General features: G+C 41.4%; 1 protein-coding gene across 1 annotated transcript in view; it reads right to left on the bottom strand.

Moving 5' to 3' along the window:
- The window catches only part of LOC138303648 (uncharacterized), a 670623-nt gene that overhangs the window by 505683 nt on the left and 150865 nt on the right, over positions 1-14075 (bottom strand). Inside the window, exon 8 of the mRNA XM_069242952.1 lies at positions 10940-11017. Coding sequence (XP_069099053.1) covers positions 10940-11017 — 78 coding nt within the window. The remainder of the gene's footprint in view (positions 1-10939; positions 11018-14075) is intronic.

Genomic DNA, 14075 nt, shown 5'->3' with positions numbered 1-14075 from the left:
CGCGACGCCTGCCGTGAGATCGTAATTTCAACGCGCAGCTCCGCAGATCGAAGTCTAGAGGAGAAATCGACGCGACGCCTGCCGTGAGATCGTAATTTCGACGCGCAGCCCCGCAGACCGACGCGCAGCCGGAGAACAAGCAGGAAAATCCACGCACAGACCTGGGACATCTGGTAATCCCCGCGATCCACAGAAAGAGACTGTCCGAGCGCCGGAAAACGACGCCGACTTCCCCGCGTGGAAAATAACGACGCAAGTCCGTGTGTGCTGGGGAGAAATCGACGCACACACCCTTTTTCCACGCACCTCTTCTCTTGTGGCCCTCTGAGGAGATTTTTCCACTCCCAACCAGGTACTTGTGCTTAAAAGAGACTTTGTTTACATTCTAAAGACTTAAGACACTTTAAATCACTGTCCTGTGATATTTCTACAATTTTCCATTGCAACTTTATTCTTTTTGACCTACAATTATCCTGATAAATATTATATATTTTTCTAAATACTGTGTGGTGTATTTTTGTGGTGCTATATGGTGGTATTGTATGATTTATTGCACAAATACTTTACACATTGCCTTCTAAGTTAAGCCTGACTGCTCGTGCCAAGCTACCAGAGGGTGGGCACAGGATAATCTTGGATAGTGTGTGACTTACCCTGACTAGAGTGAGGGCTTTTGCTTGGACAGAGGGTAACCTGACTGCCAACCAAAAACCCCATTTCTAACACTACCCCTATAGATTCCCCTGCCTCTTCTTCGAGAAATAGACCATTGCATCCGAGCCTTCGTTTGGGGGTCGCTGCTTCCACGACTGCTCAGAGCTGCATTGCTCGCCAGACATGAGTACGGGGGGCTGGGTCTCTACACTGGCGTTACACCTCTCAAAGCTGGTCTACCTGCTACTGGGAGTGAGGGACCCGCCACATTTTGTGGAGGCAGAAAGGACACTCTCACATGGAGATTCCATGTGCTCTATAGTTCAGGACCTGCTCCCCTCCGTAACGCCAATCACATGATCAGAGCCATGCGACACTCCTGGCGGCAGGCACACCGCTTACTGAAAGTGGACCCCCAGATACATGACAGAGTCCCGCTGTGGGGGAACAGGGGTTTTCTCATAGGGAGAAAAGCTATCTTTTGGGAGGAGTGGTGTTTGAAGGGCATTCTATGGCTTGACCAACTTCTAACCGGAGGCAGACTGAAGTCATTCACGGAACTTAGGGGGGAATTCGATCTTCTGACACACCACTCGTGACGTTTTATACAGCTCAAACACTGTCTGTAGAGGCGCTTGGGGAATCCCCACTGGCGACTCACTCAATCCCCGATACTCCACTATTTGGAAACTTGGGGAGCCCTGCGAGGAGTCATATCCGGACTACACACACTGCTGAATCAACACCTCTTTTCCCTCCCAGTCCTGCTCTCCCTCAAAGATAAGTGGCAGGCACGCCTCCATGCAGAATATGAACTAGAGGACTGGGCAGAATTGATTGTGGCCAGAGACCGTGGAGCTCTGGAGGCTCGCTTTAAATTCAATCTTATCAAGACGTTACGCGAATGCTACTGGACCCCCCAGAAGTTATGCTCTGCAGGGCTATTACCCAACGCCTCCTGTTGGAGATGCCCCCACACTGGCTGTGATTTACCACATATCTTGCATGACTGCCCAGTCATACAAACTTTCTGGCGGACGGTGGGGTGTACCGTACGGGAAGAGTTACCCCTACCACCTTCTCTCATCCCCTCTCTCTTACTGTTGCATGACACCAGAGATTTATAAGATCTCTCCCGACCGCAGCAACGCTTATTACACACAGCACTGGCTACTGCCAAAGTGTGTATCTTCAGGCACTGGGGCGTAGAAACTGTCCCTTCTCATGGGGAATGGATCACTGCCATGTATCAGGCTGCCTCCCATGAACGGCTCATTTATGGCCTCCAGGATAAGATAGATGTGTTCCTCCAAACGTGGGCCCCCTTTCTCTCAGTGCTGGAGGGCTGAGAGTTGCCTGTAGGTGTCCTGATTCGAGATACCAGGTGATGACATCCCTGTCTGGGACCCGCATAACCACACACCAGCACGGTACCCTTCCTTCCTGCTTGGTTCTAGTTGAGCGCGGGCATGGGCCCCATTTGGGCTTATCTTTGTTTTACCAAGGGTAGGCTGTCCCTCCCTACCCTGTCCCCCCCTCTATTCTCCCACCCCTTCCGCCACTTCTCCTCTCATTAGCTCCGCTAACTCTCCTCGACCATTCCCTCCCGACTCCGCCCCCCCTTCCTCCCTTCCAAACCATCCCCCCCTCGGTCTCTGTCACTCCCACCTACTTTCCATTTACACCTCTACTCTCCCTCCTTTCTCTTACCCTCGCTCTCATTCTTTTTTCCACTTTCACCTTCCTTTCCACTGTAAATAATGTCCTGTTACTGCACTCCTTTCCTTTTTCTGCTGTTCTCACCTTTCGAAGACCCGAGCTACCCTCTGTTAAGTAACCTTGACACACATGGTAGCAGATACGACCAGTATCCCTTGTTTAGTACATACATTCCTACCCTCAGGTATTCGGTATTTATTGTGTTTGCACTACTTTCTGTTCGATACTACTGCTCATTTCCACCATTTCTGCCCCCGCTGTGTTGTATTGCGTGAAACCCACCATTTCTCCCCTCCCTTCCCCTTTCTCCCATCCCTCCTGCATTTCTATCTTTCTCTTCTCTTTGGTAGGTACGTCACTCACCTCTCCCCACCGTCCTGGCCCTCTCTCCCCGCCACCGGCCTGTGTCTTTCACGTCCGCAGGCCCGCGGTACTGCCCCTACTCCCTGAATGTTCACTCACTCGAAACATCCTCATGCTTCCTTCTTCACCTGCAACCCCGGTGGTGGATACTGGGGTCTGGGAAACCCAGGGGAGTGACAATTAGCAGGGTTATGCACAGACTACTGGGTCCTTTACATACACTACCACTAGGGCACGGGCGTGGGTGAGATTAAGCACAATGGTCAGTCCACCTGTTCTATATCAATTGCTGCATTGTACTTTCAAACCATAACAATTGTTATTTGGACCTGTTGGACATTGATACATCTCAGAATATCTTTTCCTCCCTGTATGTTTGCTGTTTTCTGCACGGTTATGTGGGAATTCATTGTGCGCTCTGCACCTGTGTCGCATTAGACGGATTTTTGTACAGTGTCGTTGATTTTGAATAAAGAATTACAACAGAAAAAAAACAACTAAGCAATATGAATTACTTTAAATCTGTCACTTAAAACTTCTCAAGCATTTCAAATGAACCTTTCCACATGTCAGGGTCACTATTTCTATTTTGTAACATTTCTGGACCCTTTATTTTACCACACAAATAGACATTTGTATATTCAACTTAGCCGACCTGCATATGTACACAATCCTATTATCAGTTTACTACTGTTGAGAAACATTGATGTTATGAGGCTGCACTACTGAAGTGCACTTACATCACATTGTTATGTACCTAACATTCCTTTTGTTTTCCTCACAAACTAGTCTCACTATTATGCTTGTGCGGTAATACCCATCCCAAAAAAAGTCTCTTCTGTAAAACTGGTGTGCATTTTTGTACCCCAAGAATTTGATTTTGGACTTAGCAGCATCAAACTCAGTTGCACCCATTCACGAACTCTGACTTTTTACAATTAGTCTTCAGTGTTGGTTAAATCAACCACGGGGAATTTTGCATTAGGCTAGTAGTGTTTTACCAAGTGTAGCTCCCATTGCTTGGAATCTCTATTTGAAAAGACTTCTAACTGCTAGTAGATTCACAAGGTCAAAGAAGAACCACTTTTTTCATTTTGTCTTTGGCTTGGTGTTCGTTTCACTCACTTCATTTATTTTAGGAGGATGTGCGATTCACCACCACTCTCCTCTTGAAAGATTACAAGAACTTGGCATAAGCAGAAGTATCCTTGACTGGACTGCCTCCCAGAGATCATTTATCATCTCGCTTACCTCATGTACATCACTGCCTGTCATCATCAAAGTGGGAGCACCTCAAGAATCAATCACTGGACTACTTCTCTTCTGCCTCTGCCTCAGTCCACCACCAAATCCCATCAAATGCTCCAACTTGACAAGCTGCAGCTAAACTTATGTCTGTCAGATCACCATAATACTGAAAAACTCATGCAATCTTGACAGAACAAGGCTAGACAACTGTCTCAGTGCCATCAACTAATGAATGATGACTGACCTACATGCAGAGATTGAAACAGCATCCATGCCTCTTCAGTCTGGCTCCAGGAACCTGGAGTGTGGCCAAAGAAACTTACAGAAGTGGCAAATCTGGGAGTGCTCATTGATTCCAGCATATTCCTTGGTAAACAAGGTTATTTTCCAAAGACCATGCGCAAATCTAAACCAGCCATGGAAGCATTTCACTAGCTGCCAATACCTAGATGTTCAGTTTTCCAGACCATATCCATCACATATAGGACCATCAATGGCAAATGTCCAGCAATCATATGCGGAAAGGTCAAAACAGATTCACACAAGAAAAACTCCACTAGAGGCAGGCACCAGAGCATATAAGAAGAAATGGATCCATGGTACCAACTCCAGACAAGTAACTAAGCACTGGATTCTCTAACACCAAATATAAGAACCATCAAAAACCACCTATAATTAAGGAGCTATATGACTGACGTTTTCCAAGATGATGATGTAATGACTACACTTAACTAGCACCCGTGATGATGAAGGAGAAATAATTAATATGTCCCTTCTGGGAAGCGCATCTACGGCAGATCTGCTGTATCCACTGAAGACCACAATGATCTTGATATGACAGCTTGGTATGAGACTGCATACAAAGATTGAAATAGTGGTATGATGCACTATTAGTTGCTGAACCGCTTCTTTCATTGTGCCGCTTCAAAGTATTTGCCAGCAAAATCTGTCAATCCTTAGAAATGTGCTTTTGCAGTAAGAAATTAATATACTGTTCAATCTGTTTTAAGCGCATTTGAAACAAACTGTATTATCTTACTGTTTGCGTTTGTATGAATAGCATCACTGGTGTAAATTAGATTTTATATATAATGCTGTTATTACATTACATAATTATTTTAAGGCACACAAAGTGAAATCCATTCTTGATCTGCTCATATTTTGTCGGAAAAGAGGCACTATCAAAAAGATTAATTTTATGTACTAATATCAGTACATTATTTAATTCATTTAAGGTTGGCCGGCATTTAAATGTTTTCTTGAAATAAAATATATTCTTGAACTGTATATGCATCAGGTTAACCACAGGCAGTGACAGTAATTTGCTGTATTTCTGGGAATATCAGGTCCTCCATCAGTGCTCACAGGACAAGCCTCCATAGGCTGCTCCACTCACTCCATCCACATTACTTTGGGAGATCTGTACTACACAATTACTTTTCTGCTCACTCTATGAAGAAACAATCAGAAAGGAAGTGTATGTGTGTACTGTCTGTTTTCTTATGGAAACAGCGCCAGTGGCATGAAATATAATTTGCTTCACTGTTTGGATTGTCAGGTTCTTCAGTGGTGCAGGCAGGCCAAGCCACAAGCTGCACCACCCTGTCCTGATCATCCCCTGGAGTGTTATGGTTCGATCTGAACAAACCTTGAGTGGACTCATCAAGGTATGCAGTATCTTGGCCTACAATATTTGGTCTTCTGTTCACTCTGCGATAGACCCTCCAGTCCATATAAGATGTCTAGCAGTAAAATGCTAATTCTTATGGGCTACACACACCCCTTCAGGAGAATTCTCTGAGCATATATTGTACCTGGTTATACAATGCCTATTCCTATAGGTTGTTACTCTCCAACTCCTGGGTGGACTCCAAACCATATACCAAATCTGAGCCAACAATACCTTCAAAAGTAGTACCCTTCACCACTGAGTGTCGGCTAAGGCAAAATGTCAACAGGCATAAATAATATATTCCAGACTTTTTCAGAGAGGGCACAACCAGATCCATGACCGCATCTCTTCGTACTCTTTATTCTATACCAATGTGAAGGCACTGTTAAACTCTTGTGGCAACAATACCCAAAACCTGCCCACATAGGCCAAAACACACTACCCCTATAGGCTACACAATAAAAACACACTTTCATCTACAGCAATGCCATACAGCAGGTTTCTACCCATCCACAAATGTGTGTAGGCGCCTTGACAGGGGTAGGTTTCTACTCATCCACAAATGTGCTAAGGCTCCTCGCACGGGGTATGGAGTGCTATATACATGCTATTGCAATACAATACTTTTTTTTTTCTTCTTCTTACCTGATAACTCCTTCCAGAACACTGAAGGCCTTACCCAGTGATGTATGAACTAGGGCACAATGACCACTGGCCCTCTTCACCCCTAAAATACCTCCAGTCTCTACAGCTACAAGATGATTTGAAGGGTTGTTAAACTGAGGGCACTACTGGACTTTCAGTCTTAATTGCTTGCTGATCCTTTTATAGGATGTACCTCCAAATAACAAAACTCCGGTAAAAGGGATTATGGAGGGAGGTAGTAAGTGCAACTGGATCCTATGATAAAACATGACCTTACTGTAGGATGAACCACTCTAAATAGTGTTTCCTGTGATTTAAAGAAGGATGGGTAAAATGATGGAAGGTGCTCCATATCCCAGGGTGGTCTGTAATCGTACACAGGCAAGCTCTGAAACCCTTTGTATCTTTGGGACAGTTTACAGTTTATCATTTTTGGAGAAAGTCTGCATAACCAAGACTAGTTTTGGCAATCTAAGGGAGATAGAGTTAGACAATCTCGTAAGGGCTCAGATTTGAATATATGTTCACTGAAAAAAGCATTCAGATTTGAATATATGTTCACTGAAAAAAACAAGGTAAACTAACATTATAGTTAGGTGAGTTTCTCAATGACAATGTAAATGTTTTGAACTAAAGAATTACACAGAAATTCAGCAGCTACAGTTAGCAGAACTAACTATAATTTGCACCCCTGACATGCACTGCTTATGACCTTGACATGTTCTATGGCATAATTTATGACATAACTGACGACATCTCAAATTACATCATTGATGACATCAATGATGACAATCAGATGAGTGTGCATCTTTGTTTTACATTTACATATTTGCAACAAACTATAATATTACATTTCTATGTAATTTTGTTCCTCTTAGGTGTTAGTAATGGGTGTAAGCGTTCACAAAAAATGTGTACTTCTAATGCACCATAGCTGTATAGAAGTATTGAGTATGTTATACATTTTTGCATTCAACAGTAATCTTGTGTGCAAGTGAAAGCTGACTTGTATTCACTATGTTCCACACAACATTTTAGTTTTACAGAAAATGGTTCCAACAGGAGAAAGATACTACCTAGTAGAATCTATCCTTTGTAAGCAGCCTTGAGTTATTAGAGATAATTGTGGCAGCATGATTATTTATACTTACCATGGAAGACTGGATGCACTGGATACTAACCTATGTCCACAAACTCTTTAAGCCTGTTTAACAAATGTATTTTACTCACGGTTAAAGGTATATATGGGTGTGTATGCGTGTGTGTATACATATATGTGTGTATATTATGCTATGCTTAACGTGTTCATAGGTCATTGCATATCTCCTAGATAGGTTATATATTAGATATGTATGACTCACTGCATTTTTTTTTATATCACAATGAGCAAATGTTATCTTAACTATTTTAACAGCAAGTATTTCGCTATTGAAACATTGAGGAAAGATACATTAATGTTAGAAAGTACACTTATAAATTAACATAAAATATTGCATATCTTGGAAGACTGTGTTTATACAATACAACTTTACATCTCATATTATTATACCCATTATTATATTCCTTACACATATATTCCCTTACTATGTATTTACATATCTATTACTCTAGTCCTACTGTACTAGAGAAAAACTAATAAAATAAAAAAATAAAATTAAATAAATAAAAGAAAAAAGCTTTACTCTGTCTCCCCATCACTGTATGTCTCTATCAATCTTTCCACCATCCCCACTCTGACTCATCCCAAACCCATTCTACTACTTTGTTCTCCAAATAACCCTGCCTAAGCGCTTCCCTCCTCTACCGCATCTAGCTCGCCCCAAACCTTGGTTTACTACTATGATCCCACAAGCAATCCTACTAAATTATCCCTGATTTATCCCAGCTTTGACTCATCCAAAACCCCTTCTACTATGATCTCCCTAACCCTTTTCCAAAGACTCTTCCCTCCTCCATCTCTCCTTTACTCATCCCAAACCTCATCCTATTACTATTAACTCCCAATTGACGCTTTGGGATTCTTTCCTCCTCAATACCTCCATTACTCTAGTCAATCCAACAAATAAACTCACATATCTTCCGCTCAAATTAACTCATACTAATACTGTACTCATATTTCCTTATACTAATCCACCACTAATTCCTTTTGGGTCCCAGAGTAGAGTGCTACTCACTAAAAAGCGCTTTGACACTTCATCAGGTGTATTACGCACTATTTAAATACAATTATTTGGGAGGAGTAGATTCCATCATTTTGGGTTTATTTCACTATAGAACTTTGGAGACAGTAAACATATTCGGCTTGCTCTTCTTTCCTGTTTGGCTTTGAAGAGAAAGATGTCTTCATCAGATTCAGGTAAACAGCAAGGGGATTCTGCACCACCTCAGCCACCCAAGAAATCTTTGGTGTGGCAATTTTTTAAAATGAGCCAATATGCCAAGAAGGTTTGTGAAAAGTATGTCACCAGTAAGCTTTGCAGGAAAACCAGTAACCATGGGACCAGAAATTAATAATATAGCATGAGTACTACAGGCACGTCGGGATACCTGAGTTCTATACATCCGCAAAGGCTTGCACATGAGTTGGCTCATGCTGGCGAGCGGGACAACCCTAAAGGGTCTTCAACATTATTTGCTTCAAGAGATACTCTGCCTGCCTTGGTTTTAAGTGCACAGGCGGACAATCATCCTGCTTTTTGGAATAAAGCATTATTTTGCTGCTTGTGCAAGCAGATAATTTATTGTTCAGAGACAAGCAGGTTTGCCCAGGACAAGCTTGTCCAAGAGCAAGCACAAGTGTCCCCTTAGGTAGTAATTTTTTTTGGGACCGTTTTTGGAAACTTGCCTCCGTTTTGTTTTTGAGGAGATGCTGATGGTGTTTGATCCACATCTCAAGTTGTATGTTTTTGCTGTACCCTTTTTTTAAAAAAAACGAAAATACCATAAAAAATATTTTAAATGTTTGTAAACAACACATTTTAGTTGTTGGAAACTTTTAACAATAATAGCTTGTTTCAGAGTTACCCTATGGTGTCATGATCTATGTTGTTTGTACTGTTTCCCTTTTTTTTCCTTCTTACAAACGTTTGCGATAGCGGGAGCACCTAAAAGCTTGCTCTCACCTGTACATTTCACCAGCTCTCGCAAGAGTCTTGCAAGATCTTAACTTTTTTTTTTTTAAAGAATTAACCATCTACTCATCACAGTACTTATCTTTTAGACACTTTTTCTCAAAAACAAGCACCACAATATCCCTTTCTACTATTAGAATATATTGTGAACTAATATCATCATTTTCACAATTCACAATCCTGTGAGAGCCGTGCAAGATTGTAAAAATGAGTTTAAAACAATATACATCTATATTCTTCACAGTATTTATCCCTTAGACATCACCTCTTTAAATGTAGGAGTACATCATGCTCTTCAACTGCCCCCTTATATAGCTTTTTCACTTTATTTCCACAACACCTCCAATTTTTCAGAGTAAACAGTAATGGTGGGCATTTAATTTTTAACATTCCAACAGCCAGCCAATCAGAGCACTTGCTTTTGCGAGACTCGCGGAAGCCTTGTGCTCACTGGAAAAATGGACCTCTCACCAAATCACATGCCTCCATTTCTAAATTTGCGCTCCCAGAGGCCTTCCCTCCAAACTCTAGCCCAACTGTCTAAATATGCAATTATAGTTGTCCCTTTATTTCTCAAAAACTACTAAATAGATTTACACCAAACCTCAAAACGCACAATCGGCGGACCAAGATCTAGCTTCCTGCTGAATTTGGTGTAATTCTGTTCAGTAGTTTTTGCTATAGCCATGCCTAAATAAATCTATGGAAAATAGATGGGGATTTTTCATTTTGGGATCCCTCTTTATTCCTCGGCTCACGCTTGACGGCTCACCTCAAAACTTTCCAGGAAGGAGCTGAGATGGATGAATTTTTTGGTTTGGAACATGTCATTAAGATTCATCGAATGGGGCCAAAGTTATTAGCAAACAAAAAAAAGACTTGGTCTATGGAAAAGCAGACCTAACTATTAACTGGAGATATATATATACTTGTGTTTCAAAAGGGAAGAGAATAAGCCGGGCTACCATAATACACTGGGCCCCATTTTTGTTACATACTATGATGGACAACAAAATAAACACTTCATATAACAAACTCCTTTTAAAAACGAGATCCTTTTGAAGGCACAAGCATGACATAATACTTTTGCTAACAAATATATGCTAAATTAGAGGCATTAGATAGGCGGCATGTAGAGTAGAGCTCTCTGAGGGACAACTCCTCCTTATGCCATAGAATTTAAATAACAATCCAACAAGTTTACTAAGCATTAAAAGTTGTTGCATCGACAATTTTGTAAAGAATCTTCAAATGAGTGTTTATAACGCATTTGAAAACATGGTGAACATTCATGGGTCAAGCAGATAGAAAAGAACCTACTCACTTATGATAAAACACCCCCGGCCTCTGCCCACCCAACAATCTGACACAGCAGTGAGTAAATAAGTGTATGCCAAATTCACTACAGTAAACAACTCGTAGTGTTGAAAACTAAACTTTAAATATGGTAACATTCAATCAATGAAATTGTGCCATCCTGTGATGTGCTAAGGGGACAGCTGCTTACCAATCAGGTACAGTCCGCCAGTCTGTGAAAATCCCACCCGTACACTGAGCCCCACATTCGATGAGATGACCTGCAAGACTGGAGAGGAAAATCTGATGAGTTAGGTGGAAAAGACAATAACTTTGCATTACAAAGGGAAAACCTAATTAACTCTAGAGAGTGTGTCATGTTGCACCCCCGAGGTCTTGTTCTCCATATTCAAACAATAATTTAAAGTCTAGTCTGATGCAAGATCTCTTGACCAATTACAACATTGTTTAAAGATGTGGAGTGCTTCCTGCTGCTCCAATGACCAATTCAAACATTAGTAGAAAATGTGAATAGTATAAACAAATATTTATCTGTGTATGCAGTGTAGTTGTTTACTTTTCCAACGTTTAACCACTTCATTTACAAATCCAACTTCCTATTCATATTTAAGGCGTAAACCTGCAGAACATTAGACTCTTATCTGTTTTCTATGAACAAATATGGTTTTTCACTCCTAGTCCGTAATGGTAAACCAACACCTACCTTGCTAGAATCTCGACTGCACTCAAGCAGATCATGTAGCTGGTGCAGATTAGTTTAACAGTCATATCTCTGTTACTAAAGAATATATGTGGTCATTTAAAGTTTGACGGATGCGGGCATTTCCTAAAAAGTGGCTCGTTTTGTATATGGGAAATGCTATGGGCTTTGGCTCCAACTAGTCTGAAATGCAAAGGTTTTTTTAAGTCGGCCTGAGAACTCCTTTACGCATTTTCACAAAGTGTGCTTAAGACACTAAGTGGTATGTCTTTGGCTCAGGAATAAAGAGACCTCCTAGATCGATGTGAAAGTGACCCAACTTATGCAAGACAGCTTGTCTTCGCAGATGAACACAAGAAGACGTGTAGCACCGAGGTAGATTCGACGTACTGGCCTCACTTACATAAGAGGTTATTTCAAGAAGATTAGAAGGAAGATGTCCACCGTGAAACAGAAACCTAATCACTCTTTACTTTGCAAGTGCAGATATGTCCCTCATGCAAGGGTAACGAATGACCAAGTCATTCTGGCATAACGCTGTCACACACAAGTAACATTCATGCAGCATTTGAGGCTCTTCGGTATCTGAATGCACCGATACAAACAGGAATCCTTTGTAAAAAAAAAATTTCAATCAATGAACTCATGGCTCAAGACAACTGTTATACTGAGTAAGTCAACCAAAAGGAAATAGTTTCCACTGACAAGACTTCCACTGGACGAACAGACACCTAGCTTTAAAGGTAGAAACTGACCCAGAGGTACGGCTTCAGAAAGGAACCCAGCTCAACTTCATGTGTGGTTGCTATGAAAACATATGCACTAGATTCGAGTTCCAAGGAGAATTTAAACAAACAATAACAATTGTATAACCTTTGCAGAGAAAATGGAGAGATAGCAGGAGAGGTAGGGGATTGGGGTGGGAGATGCAATATCTGTCCAGATCACTTCCAAATGGCCTACGAGCTTGAGCCTGTCGCTCTTGGTCAGAATATTTTACTGCAAACAAAACACATTTTAGTCAGTCAATCCGTTAAACAAGACTAATATAAGACTATTCTTTATACATTTTGTTTAACCTTTCCACAGACTATGGGGAAGCGGGCCTATTTAAAGGCAATAAGACACCCTACAAAAAATAGTCTTATACCTCTGCATTACCCTGTGACTTTTCAAAGCGCAGGGGGAGTTATGTCTTCAAAAATATCCTTTCAGTGGACATGGAACCCACAATATGGGGTCATAGCATCAATCAAGTGGGACTCCTATGATTTCATTTCCACAATGGCCTCTCTGTCCCTCAAAGGCTAAAGAAGTAATTGTGTTCCAGGCCAGAAAAACATCTGCATGCCAGGAAAGCATTTCCAGTTTGTGGAGGAATTTGTTATGAGCTTCCCCCCAATGGAAAGCTACTTTGGACATCTGTCTTCAAGAGTCAAAAGGGTGATAGAACTTCTGCCATGCCACCATTAGATGGAGTGTTCAGCACACATTCTTATCCCCAAAAAGGTTCTCACAGTACATGTGGGGGAGCTATTTCAGGAAAAATTTTCCAACGGAAGACAATGCCTTATCAGGCGATAAAGATGCTGCCTCCACCCCAAAAATGACCCCTAAAACAACTCTAACACCTTCCAGCAGATGCAATTATCACAATCTACCAGTCTAGGTAGTAATTTGTGTAGACTCAATCTCAGAAATGTAATCCACAAATATGACATTCTCCAAAGGTGGTGTCTCAGACTATTGCAATCATGTCAATATTTCCTTTGCTATTTTTCAACATTCTGTTGTGATCACTTTCTGGCCAATATAAGCTTTTCATATTTCCTTTGTTTTAAATTCATAAATTCTAGTCATTTTAAAGATATGTATCTGGAGAACCCTGACTGTATTTCATAACTACATGACTTTGTATGAATTAAACTTCCAGCACTATTATTTCTAAAGAAAGGTTGCTACCAAAAACAAACCTTACCAACTTTAGAAGCTATTGTTCTTTCCCTGCAAACCAGTTAATGCCCATTTAAGCTCTTCAACATCCTGACTGTTTCTGAGGTTTGCAAAAGCATCACACCTACTGAGAATCAATGAGACACGCTGTATGAAGTTGGCACCAGCTTAGATGAAGACACATTAGGTGGCCTGCTCCAGGATACCAGAGCGATCTCAAAGAAAGAACCTAAGAACATTGTCATTTCCATTCACTGCTAATTCAGAGGATTATCCTCCTGAACAGCCAATGAATAATAGATTTCACAAACTGAGACACACACCTGTCACAAACTAGAGGCGGGGAGACGAGTGGCAGGGTAAGGCAGTTTATAACGTTTGCTGCAAAACCTTAACTATCACTATGCAGCACTAACGTAAGAAAACTATGGCTAGTGCTACTCAAGGTGCCCAAGAACTAGTGAACTCCTGGAAAATCTTTACATTGAAATACTAAAGGAAACTGAAAGGAAAAAAGACGTCCCTAGCACCGGGCTAACAACACATCATTGTAAGCCTAAGGTGATATTGCACTAGTCGTACAAAGAAGGAGGCAAACATAACCCACAGCCCAATATCGAGGGGGGCTTCAAGGATAAGAACAGAAAGAACTGATCTGACTCACTCTCTGATA

Source organism: Pleurodeles waltl, chromosome 1_2 (genome assembly GCF_031143425.1).
Source record: "Pleurodeles waltl isolate 20211129_DDA chromosome 1_2, aPleWal1.hap1.20221129, whole genome shotgun sequence".
NCBI classification, from domain to species: Eukaryota; Metazoa; Chordata; class Amphibia; order Caudata; family Salamandridae; genus Pleurodeles; species Pleurodeles waltl.
Note: the sequence above shows the minus strand (reverse complement) of the source record. Positions and strands in the feature narration are given on the sequence as shown.